This window comes from Carcharhinus amblyrhynchos, chromosome 26 (assembly GCF_965287045.1).
Source record: "Carcharhinus amblyrhynchos chromosome 26, sCarAmb.v2.hapA, whole genome shotgun sequence".
Classification (NCBI taxonomy): Eukaryota; Metazoa; Chordata; class Chondrichthyes; order Carcharhiniformes; family Carcharhinidae; genus Carcharhinus; species Carcharhinus amblyrhynchos.
The window spans coordinates 26,768,516-26,785,375 of NC_137349.1; the positions used below are offsets into that span (position 1 = coordinate 26,768,516).

At 46.6% G+C, this 16,860-nt stretch overlaps 2 protein-coding genes across 5 annotated transcripts in view; one reads left to right on the plus strand and one right to left on the minus strand.

The window, feature by feature from the left end:
• sppl2 (signal peptide peptidase-like 2) overlaps positions 1-9,667 on the minus strand; it is a 46,657-nt gene extending 36,990 nt beyond the window's left edge. For 3 of the 4 annotated variants that reach the window (XM_080213094.1, XM_080213096.1, XM_080213095.1), the window contains exons 1-3: positions 9,566-9,643; positions 6,936-7,055; positions 3,899-4,081 (exon numbers count right to left, since the gene is read on the minus strand). In XM_080213094.1, the coding sequence (XP_080069220.1) occupies positions 3,899-4,081; positions 6,936-7,055; positions 9,566-9,613 (351 nt within the window). In that variant the 5' untranslated portion in view covers positions 9,614-9,643. Of the gene's footprint in view, positions 1-3,898; positions 4,082-6,935; positions 7,056-9,565 lie in introns of all 4 variants that reach the window. The other variant, XM_080213097.1, reaches the window with a different exon arrangement.
• A 188-nt stretch (positions 9,668-9,855) lies between these two features.
• On the plus strand, positions 9,856-14,809 carry LOC145358797 (U6 snRNA-associated Sm-like protein LSm7). The gene is made up of 4 exons (XM_080213098.1): positions 9,856-9,910; positions 10,390-10,480; positions 11,924-11,995; positions 13,897-14,809. Exons 1-4 carry the CDS (start codon positions 9,905-9,907, stop codon positions 14,037-14,039), a joined length of 312 nt encoding a protein of 103 aa, XP_080069224.1. The 5' UTR covers positions 9,856-9,904; the 3' UTR covers positions 14,040-14,809.
• Positions 14,810-16,860: the final 2,051 nt, after the last annotated feature.

Sequence of the window (16,860 nt, forward strand, 5' to 3'; positions counted from 1 at the left end):
AAGCCCACCAATGCCTCTACTTTCTCAGGAGGCTAAGAAAATTCGGCATGTCCGCTATGACTCTCACCAACATTTACAGATCCACAGAAAGCATTCTTTCTAGTTGTAATGCAGCTTGGTATGGCTCCTGGCCTGTTGAAGACCACAAGAAATTACAAAGGGTTGTGAGCGAAGCCCAGTCCATCACGCAAACCAGCCTCCTGTCCATTGACTCTATCTACACTTCCCGCTGCGTCAAAAAAGCGCAATCAAGGACCCCACATACTCCGACATACTGTGTTCCACCTTCTACCATCAGGAAAAAGATACAAAAGTTTGAGGTCACACATCAACCGACCCAAAACAGCTTCTTAGATCTAGATCCCTACTGCCATCAGACTTTTCAATGACCTTACTTCGTATTAGTTAGATCTTTCTCTACACCCTAGTTATGATTGTAACACTACATTCTGCATCCTCTCCTTTCCTTCTCTATGTACAGCATGCTTTGTCTGTACAGCGTGCAAGAAACAATACTTTTCGCTGCATGCCAATTCATGACAATAATAAATCAAATTTTAAAAAAGGGAGCTGGGGCCATGAAAAGAATAGCTGTATGGCAGGAGTATCAGAAAAGGAATAAAGCAAAAATAATTAAATTGCAGAGCAGGGTTCTAATTTCAGCAGGACAGCAAGAAGCCTCCTGTGGTCAGATAAGGGAACGCATAAAACCAGACAAGAAAAAAGTAGTGTTAAAGAAGTTGGGCTGAGGAACATGCTCAGAAACATCTTATTGGTCGGGATCCAAAAAATAAGGACAATAGGCCTACAGGCAAGTTAGCAGTGGGGGAGGACACTCAATGGGATCTTGGATCACAGTAGTAAATTGGGCAGAATATCCAGAAACAGGCTGCCCAGGACATCAAAGCACAAAATAATTCAAAGGAGCCAGGAGTTGGACAAATTAAAATTTGACAACAGCAAGTAGGATGGAGCGCTTGGGAGTTTGCCAGGGATGTGACCAAACACTTACCTGAGTGGACGGAGGAGCCTGAATGAAAAGGGTAAGACTGAGGGCTGGTAAGTAGGAAATAACAAATCCCAGCACAACAATGAATAACCACAAAGGGCAGGGAAGGAGAGTGGAAATGATTGAAACCAGGATGGGGTAAAAGTAAAGTCAAATTGCATAACTAAAACAACTTAAAAACTTTGAAAAAATAAAATACTTATCTAGAAGGGCAGCAAAAGATGACAGACATAGTTGAGCTTCAGACACTGTAAATTGCTTTGCCTTACCACCTCTGATCCATAGCCTATCACAGCTATGGTACAGGAGCGTTTACACCAGCAATTTCAAGGTTAAATGTTGACACTGAAGGAGTTTAGTTCGACAGAAGTACGCGCACATGTAAGGCTTTTTGTGAAATCTAGAAAACTACTGGTGAAACCCTTTTTCACTGCAGCCCCTCTCTCAAAGCAGCGCCGAGTTCTATAAAACTCCTGCAGCAAGACATGGTTTGAAAGGTCTGGATGTCCACCTCATTGACTAGGTTAAGTTTAACATCCTACCTGTTCTAAAATTGAGTTACACAAAGGGTCACCAAAATTAGTGGCTGGGGACCACAAGCTCACTCGATGGCTCGAACCAATCACACTCTTCTTTGGGTGGGTGTATTGCAAAGTTCCTTGTGGATTCAGTATTAAAGTTATTTACTTTTTAGATTTGTTTTAATGTACCTCTGCACATTTTTTTTTCCCTTTTGAGATTTGTGGGGAAAGTGATGGAAGTATCCCCAAGCTGATTATCAGCCTATCGAACTATGTTACACACCTTCCTTCCATGAACTTGAACCCAGAGCTTTTGGTCCAGAGGTAGGGACACTGCCACTGTGCCACAAGTCCTATTTATTTACAAATACATGGGTTTCATGTGATGAGAAACAGGAGCAGCAAATGATTGATGTTCAGGTAGCATAAATGCTGCACTGAAATACTTAAAACTGAGAAGATAAACCACTTGAATTCCAATCATTTCTGAGGAAACAATTCGAGGGTAGGCCAGTGTAATTTATACCAAACAATGCCCAGCACTTCATTATTAAACAGTAACCAAAACGTTACCCTTGAAACCCACAGCTGATTGGACTGCCATCCAACTGTTACCATGGAGACACAGCAGCTATAGTGGGGCTGGGATGGTGGGCAGAAAGAGGGAAGAGAAAGGGTGAGGGATGTGCATTGATTCTACACTAGAGTCTCCACAGAAGATAAAGAGCATCATTTGCCTCAGGCAAGCAACTACTGGCAACTGACATTCCTGTACCTTCCCTTACATTCATCAAGACCTGAAAACGCTTCAGCATGTGGTGGGAAAACGGTGGATGTCAAGTCGCTGAAACGTCGATGGGAGGGCAGGAGTTTGTGCATGCTGAAAGATGATGATGGAGAAAGGGTAAGACAAATCAGTGGTGACTGAAAGTGGAAGTTGTTAGGACAGCAGGGAAATAAGCAAACCAACTGTAAGCAAGCATCAAATGAGCCCTGGACATGGTATAGAGAGATCCAGCTAGAAGAGACCTCGAAGGTAGGATACAGTTGAGGCGGATACAGGATTTGAAAGTAATGACAAGATTGATTAAGTTAATTTGGTGGAGCTAAAGGAGGCATTTGAGCAAAGAAAGAAGAGAGAAAATGCACAGAAAATTAACACTAACCCTTTTGTTGTACCACTGAAGTATCTTTCAAGATAAAGTAAATTAATCAGTCACATTACCAACGTTATTAAATCTGATCTGTGATTCACCTCCAGAGGAGGAACTTATGGAGCAGGTTTATCACAATAGAGGCCAGTTGTGAGTCTCAGTTTTACAGCAAGTCTGACGTGGATCCCACTGTGGAATGAAACTGTGTAAATTATATTAAATTAGATAAAATATACAGCATAGAAACAGGCCAGTCAGCCCAACCAATCCATGTCACCGTTTCTGTTCCACTGGAGTTAGTAAACTACTTCCCTCATCTAACATCAGGATAACTCTTTATTCCCATCTCCCTCATATGCTTATAGAACTTCTCCTTATATGAATTCTCTCTCAACACTCTGTGGTGGTACAGCCCACATTCACGTCATTTTCTAGATAAAGAACTTCTTCGGAATCCCTTATTTGATTTCTTGGTATCTATAATGATTGCCTTCAGTTCTGCTCTTTCCCACAAGGGGGAATAATGCCAATGTGCTCTCATCCAAGACACAATGGCAAGTAACATGTAATTATAGACACAGGATACAGAGTATATGCAACCCTTGTTTTAAAACCAAACTGCACTTGATTAAAATGTTCATTCCAAGGTAATTCTGTGATGCTTAATGCCACTGAAACTCACTACCCTGAAACAGCTAATTAAAAAATAAGACCTTTCACTAACTCAAATGACAGTTGTAACCCTCATACTGAACTAGGAATGGGAATGCTGCTTTCAGCCGTAGCATTCCTAACGCATTGCTATCTTACCTAAGCAGCCACAGTGGCATTGCAATTGGCTTCAGCACCCCTGAGAAAGAGAGTGGAGGAAGAAAATAAATACCAGCTTTCTGCTTCACATTGTTAATAAACATTTAGACAGTTACATGGGTAAGATGGGTATAGTGGTATATAGGCCAAATGCAGGCAACTGGGACATGCTTAGTGGTTTAAAAAAGGGCGACACAAAACAAGTTGGGCTGAAGGGCCTGTTTCCATACTGTAAACCTCTACAAGTGATTTTTTTTCTAGTCATTCACATAACAATACAATTAACAGGAGTGGTAGCTACATGCAGTCTTTAGTATCACTTTAGCTAACAGGAAATGCAACAGTGTGAAGTTACTAATACAGGCACAATCATTTGAAGCAGAACAATGTCCAACATTTCTTACCAGGCTCTGCCTGCTGACGATGAGCAGTCCTTTGGCTCCATTAATCTGAGCAAGTCGCACTTTCTCATAGAAAGTACAGTTCCCACGCATCACCATGGCAATTCTATTGCTAAAGCCCTGTAGGGGTACATCTGAAGGTGTGCACAAGTCAGAGGATGTCAGGTCCTGGAGCTGCAAGAGAGACTGAGAGAAAAAGGAACATAATTCTAGATGCAGGATAAACAGACTGGGCAAGATGTTTCCAGAATTATGTTCAGTGAATCAAAAGTACTCCTGGTGAAAAATAATTGAATTTGAATAAATGTCACACTGGAAATGTGCTTTATTTTAAAATGAATTTAAAATGAAGAATATTACTAATTTTAAAAAGCATAGCAACAGTATTACACATTATTAATTGTGACTGATCTCAAACACATGTTACACTTTGCGTGGACAAAAATTTATAAAGAACAATCTCTAATAATTGTTTCCTTCACTTTTTAAGGCACCAAATCTTTGCTTGGGAGGTGTTCCTACAGAAATAAGATGCCAGCCAGTACTTTGTGTGAATGACTGTTCTTCACATGTGAGCCTATAGAATGCATGTCAGCAAACTACTGAAATGTGAATACAGAGAGATCTTGGGGTTCATATCCATAGATCTCCGAGGGTTGCCACTCAAGAGGATAGAGCCGTGAAGAAGGCCTATAGTGTTTATTAACAGGGGGTTTGAATGTAAGAGCCGTGGGATTATGCTGCAACTGTACAGGACCTTGGTGAGATCACATTTGGAATATTGTGTGCAGTTCTGGTCACCCCACTATAAGAAGGATGTGAAAGCATTGGTGAGAGCGCAGAGGAGATTTACTAGAATGCTGCCAGGTTTGGAGGGTAGGCCTTATGAGGAAAGGTTGAGGGAGCTGAGGCTTTTCTCTTTAGAGCTGAGGAGGATGAGAGACAACTTAATAGAAGTTTGTAAGATGATGAGGGGGATAGATAAAGTGGACATTCAGAGACTATTTCCTCGGGTGGATGTAGCTGTTACTATAAGGTTCATGGTGGGAGATATAGGAAGGATATCCAAAGTAAGTTCTTTACTCAGAGAGTGGTTGGGGTGTGGAATGCACAGCCTGCTGTGATAGTGAAGTCATATACTTTAGGAACTTTCAACCGGTTATTGGATAGCACATGGAGCACACCAGAATGATAGGGAGTGGGATAGCTTGATCTTGGGTTCGGACATAACCCGGCACAACATCGAGGGCTGAAGGGCCTGTACTGTGCTGTACAGTTCTATGTTCCATGTGAAGATCATTGTAACGAAACTTGATCCTGTCCTTACACAAGGCATAACAAGCAACTACTCCCGGGCGTCACTGTTTAGCAATAAGAGACAACACTGTTTCAGTGAACCACTAACATCCTAAGTGCTATTCCAACTAAGATCAGCTAGCTCTACAAAGTGGAACCTGGCTCCCTCCTGTCTCTGATTCATCAGACTGTTTATCTGACATCTAATGTGGATGAGGAGAAATTTCCTCCACTAAATATCGGGAAGGTCAAACCACTGTCTTTAGTCCCACCATAAATTCTGCTCCCGATTAGTTTTAATTCCTCTCCCTAGCTCCTCTGAACTGAAGCCAGATTGTTGCATTTGACCTCATGATGAGCTTCCAGCCACATATCCACTCCATCATTAAGACTGCCTACTTCCACCTCAGTAACATCACCTGACTGAACCGGATTCAGTTCATCTGCTGCTGGAACTCTCATCAATATCTCTGTTACTTTGAAACTTGACTCTTGCAATGCTGTCTTGGTCAGCTTCCCTTCTGTCACGCTTCATAAAATCATGTTCATTCATAACTCCATTCCAGCATCTAAATTCACACCAAGTTCCATTCACCAATTATCCTAAGTTGCTGAACTACATTGTTTCCCAGTCCACCGATACCTTGATTTTAATATTCTCATCCTTGTTTTCAAGTCTCATCCCTCCCAATCTGTAATATTCTTCAGCCCTACAATGTTGGTGTCATCTGTAAACTTATTAACCCTGTTTCCTAAAGTCTCATCCAAGTCATTAATATAAATGACAAATAAAAGTGGACCCAGCACTGGTCCCTGAGGCACACAGCTGGGAGAAGATGGTGATGAGCTTCCTTCTTAAACTGTTACAATCCATGTGATGAGAGTACACATATACATGAGTTGCTAATTCGCTGTTCTCTCTTCTCATAGCCTAATGTTTTAAACACGCTGGTTACGTTACCAGGGAGCAGCCTTGTTCTTTATGTATCTATCCGCTGTCATGGATCACAATCCTCCTCTGTTCAGCATGTTTCTGTGGGAATGGTCAGCATTTGGGCTGCCTGTGCCCAGTTGTTTTAAGCGCGAGGCTGGAAATGAGGAGGTCACACTGAATGGGATCCACCTGGACGGCCACATTATCACTACATACACGACCCATTCTCCTCCTTGCCAGCCTCATGCTTAAAACATTAGGCTACGAGAAGAGAGGACAGCGAAATATCAACCTAAGTATATGCGTACTCGCATCACAAGGATTATAGCAGTTTAAGAAGGAAGCTTATCAAGAGCAATTAGGGATGGACAATAAATTCTGGCCGAGCCAGCAACAGCCACATCCTAGAAAAGGATTTTTAAAAATACATTTTCTGTTTGACTTTGACTTCATTTTCAGATGCAAGGAGCAGTTTTTGAAATACATCCATGAACTGGATGCCAGAAACTTGATTTTATACCTTACAGTTCCTCTGTGCCCACTTCCAATACTGCAGCCATACCTTCTTTAGTTGCACTGCTGCAGGTTGGAAAACAGACCAGCGCAAATTAGTACAATGCCTGCACCTTTAAGGGATGAGACATTGCACAGCCCATCTAGAATCCCTCCTTGGGAGATTTCTAAGGCATAAGAACCCTACCTGGACCGAAAAAATAGGCTGATCTCCAGATGCACAAAATGATTACTCAGACTCTGAGTGTTAGCGAGTGTGAAGTGAATTTTTGGAAATGTTCCCTGATGCACACTTACCGCCTTACTGAGATCATGAGGTAAATAGGCCCAGTAGGGGTTGAACTGGATGCAGTAATCTTTTGTATTTCCATGCTCTTTCTCAGATAGCACATGAACCATCCCATACTCAGACAGCACCTGCATATTTCAAGGTAAATTGCATCAGATTAGCTGCTCCAAAAATGGAAAATACACACTATGCCAACCTGCAATTGGCCAAAACCTATAGTTGGTGAATTAACACAGCGGGACAGCAAGTGAGACAACTACCAGAGTACAATTGCCATCTTTATTTCCTTTTGAACCATATGACCACTGTCAATTATTTATTTCATTTACAATGATGTTGAGGTCTAAGCTTACAAGGTAGGAAATCTGGTATCACAAGTGGCCATCAACAGCGGACATGAAAAGCAGCTCACTTAGCCAAAGATCAAAAGATAGCAATAGCAATGATCAACACGCTGAACCAAAACACAGCATTAACATGGGAGGAGTAGCTAGGCTCTGTACGATAGAACTAGTCTCAGTGGGGAGAGGGGATTACAAGGATGTGGCGAGACAGAGGTGGGTTCTGAGGATAGGTGGGGTTCTGAGGGTGAGACAAGGAGGGGGAAGGCAAACGGGACAGAGGTGGGGAGGTGGTAAACGGCACGGGGCACGGGGGTGGGCGAACGGGACGGGGCGCCGGGGCGGGCGAACGGGACGGGGCGCCGGGGCGGGCGAACGGGACGGGGCGCCGGGGCGGGCGAACGGGACGGGGTGGGCGAACAGGACGGGGCACCGGGGTGGGCAAACGGGACGGGGCACCGGGGTGGGCAAACGGGACGGGGCACCGGGGTGGGCAAGCGGGACGGGGCACCGGGGTGGGCAAGCGGGACGGGGCGCCGGGGTGGGCAAGCGGGACGGGGCGCCGGGGTGGGCAAGCGGGACGGGGCGCCGGGGTGGGCAAGCGGGACGGGGCGCCGGGGTGGGCAAACGGGACGGGGCGCCGGGGTGGGCAAACGGGACGGGGCGCCGGGGTGGGCAAACGGGACGGGGCGCCGGGGTGGGCAAACGGGACGGGGCGCCGGGGTGGGCAAACGGGACGGGGCGCCGGGGTGGGCAAACGGGACGGGGCGCCGGGGTGGGCAAACGGGACGGGGCGCCGGGGTGGGCAAACGGGACGGGGCGCCGGGGTGGGCAAACGGGACGGGGCGCCGGGGTGGGCAAACGGGACGGGGCGCCGGGGTGGGCAAACGGGACGGGGCGGACGGGGCGCCAGGGCGGGCAAACGGGACGGGGCGCCGGGGCGGGCAAACGGGACGGGGCGCCGGGGCGGGCAAACGGGACGGGGCGCCGGGGCGGGCAAACGGGACGGGGCGCCGGGGCGGGCAAACGGGACGGGGCGCCGGGGCGGGCAAACGGGACGGGGCGCCGGGGCGGGCAAACGGGACGGGGCGCCGGGGCGGGCAAACGGGACGGGGCGCCGGGGCGGGCAAACGGGACGGGGCGCCGGGGCGGGCAAACGGGACGGGGCGCCGGGGCGGGCAAACGGGACGGGGCGCCGGGGCGGGCAAACGGGACGGGGCGCCGGGGCGGGCAAACGGGACGGGGCGCCGGGGCGGGCAAACGGGACGGGGCGCCGGGGCGGGCAAACGGGACGGGGCGCCGGGGCGGGCAAACGGGACGGGGCGCCGGGGCGGGCAAACGGGACGGGGCGCCGGGGCGGGCAAACGGGACGGGGCGCCGGGGCGGGCAAACGGGACGGGGCGCCGGGGCGGGCAAACGGGACGGGGCGCCGGGGCGGGCAAACGGGACGGGGCGCCGGGGCGGGCAAACGGGACGGGGCGCCGGGGCGGGCAAACGGGACGGGGCGCCGGGGCGGGCAAACGGGACGGGGCGCCGGGGCGGGCAAACGGGACGGGGCGCCGGGGCGGGCAAACGGGACGGGGCGCCGGGGCGGGCAAACGGGACGGGGCGCCGGGGCGGGCAAACGGGACGGGGCGCCGGGGCGGGCAAACGGGACGGGGCGCCGGGGCGGGCAAACGGGACGGGGCGCCGGGGCGGGCGGACGGGGCACCGGGGTGGGTAAACAGGACGGGGCACCGGGGCGGGCAAACGGGACGGGGCACCGGGGTGGGCGGACGGGGCACCGGGGTGGGTAAACGGGACGGGGCACCGGGGCGGGCAAACGGGACGGGGCACCGGGGTGGGCAAACGGGACGGGGCACCGGGGTGGGCAAACGGGACGGGGCACCGGGGTGGGCAAACGGGACGGGGCACCGGGGTGGGCAAACGGGACGGGGCACCGGGGTGGGCAAACGGGACGGGGCACCGGGGCGGGCAAACGGGACGGGGTGGGCGAACGGGACGGGGCACCGGGGTGGGCGAACGGGATGGGGAAACGGGGGGGTCGGGACGAGGGGGGGGTCGGGACGGGGAAGAGGGGTCGGGGTAAGGGTATTTGGGGTCTGGGCAGTGGGCTCTGTGGGGATGGGGTCGCTGTCAGGGTGAGCAGTCGGTTGCCCCGGGGATAGGCCTGGGGTTTGGGTTTGTTGCTGGGGCCCGGGATTTGGGGCATGGAGCCGGGGTTGGGGTTGGGTCCCGGGGTTGGGTCTGCAGCCCCGGGGGGGGGCGGGTCGGATCCCGGGATGCGGAGCCGGTACCTGTCGGAGCTGGAGGACAATCAGCAGCAGCCGCACTCCCAGCGCCATCTTTCCCACACCGCCAGGGACCCCCCTCCAGCCGGCACAATGGTCACGCCCGCACCGCAGCCGGACGAGTCCAATTGGTGCGAATGGGGAGGGCCGATATTGGCGCAGTCCGGCAGCGGTGAACCGGCTGTTAAATTTGTAAATATTTTTCTCTAAAGGAGGCGGAGAGGCGGCCGCTGTCGGAATGGTGACCGCGGCAAACCGGCTCCGGGGGAAGGGGGGTGGAATTTCTGGCTGCGGGTAGTGGTTAAAGGTCATGGGGTTGGGAGGTCAGAGGTTGCGGGCGCAGTGATGGCGGTGAGTGTGGAGAGGCGTTGAGCTACGGGCTCGGGAACCCGCGGCTGGGCTTCAGATTGGGCCTAAAGCTGGAATAACCCTGGGGATTGTGACTATAAACCCGGAGCATCCGGGGGGGGAAGGCTCTAGCCTAACCCCGCGTGGGCTCTGGGTTCTGGACTAAGCCCAACCCCGCTGTCCCTTACTACACTGGACTCTTTGGATCTTTCCAGACTTGAATCCCGATTCCTCAAGCCCAAGCCCCGCGCCCGGGCTCTTGTCCTGAAACTCCAGCCCCGCGCTAGGGCTCTATTTATTCCTTGTTTCAGTTTCATTGTGCTAACTGTTTTAGGAAGCCTGAGTCAGGTCAGCAGCGTGATCTAGTTGCACATTCCTAAAATTGGAAAAGGGTTTGGGGGATGCTAACGGGAGGCTCTGGCACCAGGTTCGGGCTTTGTGGATCCAGATTCTGACATTTCCTTTTGTATCTTTAAATTCAGGACAAGGAGAAGAAAAAGAAAGAGAGCATTCTCGACCTCTCCAAGTACATAGATAAAACAATCCGTGTGAAGTTCCAAGGCGGACGAGAAGGTAAAGTTTGGTAATCTCGCCTTTATAATTTTCAGGTATAATCTTGACGCTTACGAGAGACGCCAGCAACAGCTGATAGTGTGATAGTTTGGGGAAGAAGTGGGGAGCTGTTTGGATAAGTATTGGGAATAAGTTCACAAATGTTTGAGGAAAGAAGTCATGTTAGCTCAGTTGGCTAATGACGCCAACAGCTTGGGTTCAATTCCTGTACAGGGCTGAGGTTATTCATGAAGGCCCTGCCTTCTCAACGTTGCCCTTCGCCTGAGGTGTGGTGATCTTCAGGTTAAATCACCACCAGTCACTGCCTATGGTCATCTGAGACTATGGTGACTTTATTCCCATCCTGTTCCAATTTTACCAGCCACCCTCCCTATGCCAACTCCATCAACTTCTATTTTTTTAGGATGGAGGTAAGGAGACACTTCTTCACCTAAAGAGAGGTGAGCCTCTGGAATTCATTACCACAGGAAATTGTTGACGTCAAAACATTGAATGCATTCAGGAGGTGGCTGGATATAGCCTTGGGATGAATGGGATCAAAGGTTATGGGGGGAAAAATGCAGGATTAGGCTATTGAGTTGGATGATCAGCCAAGATCGTAATGAATGGCGGAGCAAGCTCAAAGGGCCTCCTCCTACCTTCTATCTTTCTAAAGAACCATGATACAAATTAGATTGCTATTGGTGAAGTCAAGTGATATACTTATCCACCTTGTTTGTTTTGGAAGTAACTTGTTTAAATTTTTTTAACCTTCAACTGCCCAGAATGACATTTTAGATTGGTAATGAGAGTTTGGGTTTAGAAAATGCAAAATGGACTAAAATAGAAATGTCAACAATTAATTACCTTTTCAACTGGAATAAAACGAGCTGTAAAGTGACGTAAATACAGCTCTCCGTAGTGAAGTACAGGGTGACACAGTGGTTAGCACTGCTGTCTCTCAGCACCAGGGACCAGGTTCAATTCCAGCCTTAGGTCACTGTCTGTGTGGAGTCTGCACATTCTCCCCATGTCTGCATGGTTTTTCTCTGGGTGTTCTGGTTTCTTCCCGCAGCCCAAAGATGTATGGGGTTAGGTTGATTGGCTATGCTAAATTGACCCGAGTGTCAGAAAATTAGTAAGGTAAATATGTGGGGTTGTGGGAGTAGAGCCTGGGTGGGATTGTGATTGGTGCAGAGTCGATGGGCCAAATGGTCTCCTTCTGCACTATAGGGGTTCTATATTATGTAGCACTGTTCAGTTATAGCTTAAAATCACCATACCTGGAAATTGAAGCCTTGCTGTTTCAGTACTGGCCTTCATTGGCAGTGTTAACTTCAGTATCAATATGGCAGGAGGAAGGGACAATAGTGATAAGTAGTGTGCTGTATAGTTGGTTGAATTGTATAATATGTTAAGAGTTCATTTCAAGTTTGTTTAACTTGCTTTCTTTTCACTTGACAGCAAGTGGGATTTTAAAAGGATTTGACCCACTCCTCAATCTTGTATTGGATGGAACAATAGAGTATGTGAGAGGTAAACCACAACAATGTTTCTGGTTTTTATAATTTATTTTGTGGAAAGTCTTCAACATAAAATGACTAAAAGTGAGATTAATTTTCCTCCTGTTTCTGTAAAGCGGTATCCACTTCCTGAATAATAACATTGATCCTAGACAAAGTGATCCTAGACAAACTGTGAAGTGGGGTCCTAAGACTCTTTTGGGACATGCTATCTCATCGCTTGAGTTTGGCATTTCTGATGAGTTTCAACTTTATTAGCCAAAAGTAGTCTGACTATGGATGTAGGATAAGAATTGGGGAAAGCTCAACTGGCTGGAGTCATGCCTACCACAGAGAAAGGTAGCTGTTGGAAGCCATTCTTAGTCTCAGAACATCATTGCAAGAGTTCCTTGGGTGCAGTGTCCTGGGTCTGACCATCTCCCATTGCAATCATCAGTTGACATTCCTACATCTGATGTTATGAAGCCAAGTGTATATTCCTCGGGAATGTTACCACCAAGTTCCCTTTGATGTCCCACACCATCCTCGCTGGAAATGTATGGCCATTACTTCATTGTTACTGGGTCAAAATCCTGGAACTTCCTCCTTAACAGCACTGTGGATGTATCTCCCAACATGTACTGCAGTGGTTCAAGAAGACTACTCGCCGTCAGCTTTTCTAGAACAGTTTGGGATGGGCCTTTGCTACTGATCCTCACATCTCATGAATGAATTTTTAAAAAAACTTTGCAATGTGCATCACTATCTGAAAGTCAAATGTGAAATCTGGTGCCATACAGATACTCATCTACAATAAGGAATCATATCCTGGATACTGCCATATGAAAACATCCCATCTGAAATGGATTTGCTTTGTGTCCATCATCTTTCACAGATGGAAGGCTTCTGGAACTGGCATTAATGCAGCAGGCAGTGCCCTTCCTGGCAGAGCAGAGAGGACTTCACTGCCAATTTCTCAGTCAAATCTTTATTCTGATTTGTCAATCGAGAGCACCAGGCAATGTTTATATTGTGGTGGGTGGGTTGTAACCAGTGTGTCCATCCAGTTGAGTGGAAATTTCCTCCAATTATATATCGAAAAAACCAAGCCTTTTGTTTTTGGTCCCCACTCCAAACTGTTTCCTAGCCACCTGTTCCGTCCCCCTCCCAGCAACTGGCTGAGACTGAACCAGGTTGTTTGCACCTCTTATTATATTTTACCATGAGATGAGCTTCCAATCACATATTTGTGCCATCACTAAGACCTCCTCTTTTGAACTCTAACATCCCAACTGTGTCCTTGTCTTAGTTCATCAACAGCTGAAACCCTCATCCGTGTCAATTCTAGAGGTTACAAAGATTATTGCAGCATTTTTGGCTGGCCTCTCAAATTATATTGTCTATAAACTTGAAGTCATCTAAAGTTCTACTACCCATGTCTTTATTCGTAACAAGTCCATTCACCCATCGTCCTTGTGCTTGCTGACCAAATTTGCTTTTGCTTAATGTCTCAATTCTAAAATTCTCACTGTCACTTTCCAATCCCTCCATGGCCACAACGTAATCCTCAGATTTGGCCACTTGGGCAGCCATGATTTTTACTGTACCACCATTGGTGACCAGACCATGCCTACAGCTGCCAAAGTTCAGCAAGGCCCTCTCAGAACTTGTCTGCTTTCCTACCTTTCACTTTTTCCTTTAGGACTAACTTTGGTCATCTGTTCAAATTTTTCCTTGTGATTTGCTATCAGTTTTTCCTGTGCAGCACCTTGGGATATCATTTTATTATGTTAAAGGTTCCAAGTCAATACAGTTTGTTCCCCTCCTTCAAGTAAATATAATTAAATTTCCCATAATCAATTTAGTACGTTCCACATAGTGTTTTGTATAATGGAGCTAATAATTTTGTACAAACTTGACATTGATACATTTCAGATCCGGATGACCAATACAAGTTAACTGAAGACACACGGCAGCTTGGCTTGGTTGTATGCAGAGGGACCTCAGTTGTTCTCATTTGCCCACAGGATGGGATGGAGGCCATTCCAAACCCTTTCATCCAACAGCAAGAAGGATAACTTGGAAACGTCTCATCACTGTATCTCAGGATTCCAATTTAGTTGGTTTTATCCACTTGCCGCTGTGTTATGATGGGGACTTGTAATATCACCAGCACTGGAGGTTGTTTCTAAATCTAGTTATAGAGTGTGGCAAGCAAGAACTTGCACTTGTTTCTTTATGTTGTGTAGATCAGTTATGAACATGTTGCCAACTGTCTGCCAGTTGCATATTGCATTACTGGTTGGACTACCCAGGAGTGTTGGCTGGCTGTGGCACATTTAGACACAGCAGCAGTCTGTGTAACACAATGGAATAGCATTTTAGGAATGAAACTGTCCCTAAGTCGGTGAGTAAGCTGAACTATCAATATTTGAATCATAGTACATTGGAAACAGTCACATAATTCAAGCTCCAGCTGAATTTCCCCAGCAATAATCACGAGTGGAAGTTATTTTTGTTTAAAAAAAACAGCTGATTTAGAAACCTGCAATTTTATACTCTCTTTATTTAAAATTATGTTAAATTGAATATGTTTCTGGAGTCGCCTTTTATTTTCTCAGGCAACTTTTACCCAAATGCTTTTTTTAAAATGAAGTACCAGTGTTGAACAGTTATTCTGTATGGTTGTGAATAACATTTAATAACTTAATTTGGGATCTTGCATAGAAACGTGTTTAATGTAAGTCTCTTCAGAGATTGGATTTGTTTCCTTGTTTACTTTTTGAGGCTGGATGTGAGTGAATGATATTTGTTTTCCTTGTACAATAAACTCTTGCTTTTCCAGTAATTAGTACTGGGTCTGCTTTATTTTGCTTCAGTGATGAGAAAATATAACTGCACTGTACAAATCAAATGAGATTTGCAAAGTGCTTCTTGCATAGATCACTCAATCTTCTAACCCGTCCAGTATTTCTGCGCCCTTTTTATAGGGACATTTAAAATGTGAACTAAATTTAGAAGGTCTGTTTAAAAGCAAACAAAAATTAGTGGACAAACATCAGTGAGTAGCTGAGGACGTAAGATTGTTTCAGTTATGGGTCCATGTTAGTACTCAGTAACACTGATTTTCTAAGGATCTTTTCAACTAACTCAAATATTGTGTTTTCATTTCACTTATTAAAAGACTATACCTTAGTTTGGCCAGTTGGGAAGCGAGTTCCTCCCCTAAAGAGGGAGCATGCAGTGTCCATAGGCACCATCGAGCTCTTCGATGCCCAGCTGGGACTGGGGTTCATTATCAACCCTTTTTTTACTCATCTGTGGGACGTGGATGTTGTTGGCTGGCCAGCATTTATGGCCCACCCCTAGTTGTCTGGGGGCAGTTGAGAGTAAATCATATTTGATATTTTAAGTTTCATTTGTGATTTATTTTGGAGGTTTCCCTTCAAGGGGCTGTTTGCCCCTCAGTTTATTTTAGTTTTGCACAAAAGAGTGGGAAGAGAATTCCAGGACTTGGACCTCGTGACAAAGAAGGAACAGCAAAATAGTCACACAACAGGATGGTGTATGGTTCCAAGGAGGAAACGTACAGGTAATAGCATCCCCATGCATCTGTTGCCCTTCCAATGTTAGAGATGTGGATTTGGAAGGTGCTGTTAAAAGAAACTTCAGAGTTTTTGGCCATGTATATAATGTACACTGCCAATGCATTGCTGGTGGAGGGAGTGAATGTGTTGATGGATGGAGTGCCAGTCAAGCAAGCTGTTATGTTCAGGATGATGTTGAGCTTCTTGAGTTGGTGATTCACTCATCCAGACAAGCAGAGTATTCCATCACGCCTGATTTGTTAATGGTAAAACCAGAGGGAAGACTGACAAGTTCAAATAGTTGTTGGGAGAACTTGAATATTGCTGATTGTTGTCAAAGCTTTTTATCTTGCACACGTCAGGACAATTCACAAGAAAGCTCTTCCTTTTTTTTGTACTTTTTTTTTGAATGAGATACTAAGTAGGAATTTGTCACTTTGATTTACCATAACTGTGATTAGTGAATGCACTGACAACTGTCTAGTGGACAATACAGGACCTAAGCTCTAAACTGACATTCCCTCCCTATGCCTCTCCATCTTATTTTCCATCTTTAAGATATTTCTTTAAAGGAACTCTTTGACCAAGATTTTGGTCATCTAGTATCCTTTCGTGACCTGGTGTTACATGTTTCATAATGTTCCTGTGAAATGCCTTTGGTCATTACAGCACTACATAAATGAATCCACCAACTATTTTTGTTCCATCAAAGGACATTATTAGTCATTTTTCAAAGGTTTTTGAATGTTGAAATTGCCTAAGCTAAACCATTTCAAGTATCTCATGTAGCTTTCCAAATTCACTTAGCTGCTATCAATGATGCTCTCCTCCAGGACCATCAATTAGTGTCTTCCTAGCCCAATTTCAGAGCTTGATGCTATTCCAAGATAATGTGGAACGATGCAGACATTGAGTGTAAAGTTCCTGCTGCTTAGATTGTCCTAGGTATTCTACAGTACAAACACACTGATTACTGTTTCACTTACGACCAGTCACACCTCAAATTGAATAGGTGTTTTGAGGAAGTTCAAACAGCAGTAATGCAGTATGGTGAATTATGACTTTAGAATTCTTCACACAGCTGTAGTGTATACCCAGGAAATAGCATGTTGTTTTACAAACACCTTATCTAGTGTTACAGATCTTTATATAAACTGATCCAAATTCTTTATGTTCTGACTTTTCATTTATTATATGATCAAGATTTTAACAGCAGAGGAAAAAAATCATTTAAAATCAATAAGCCAGTAGTGAGCCTCATTTATGTCCAATTAAAACTATTACAAAAGCTGAACTTCTACATAATACAATC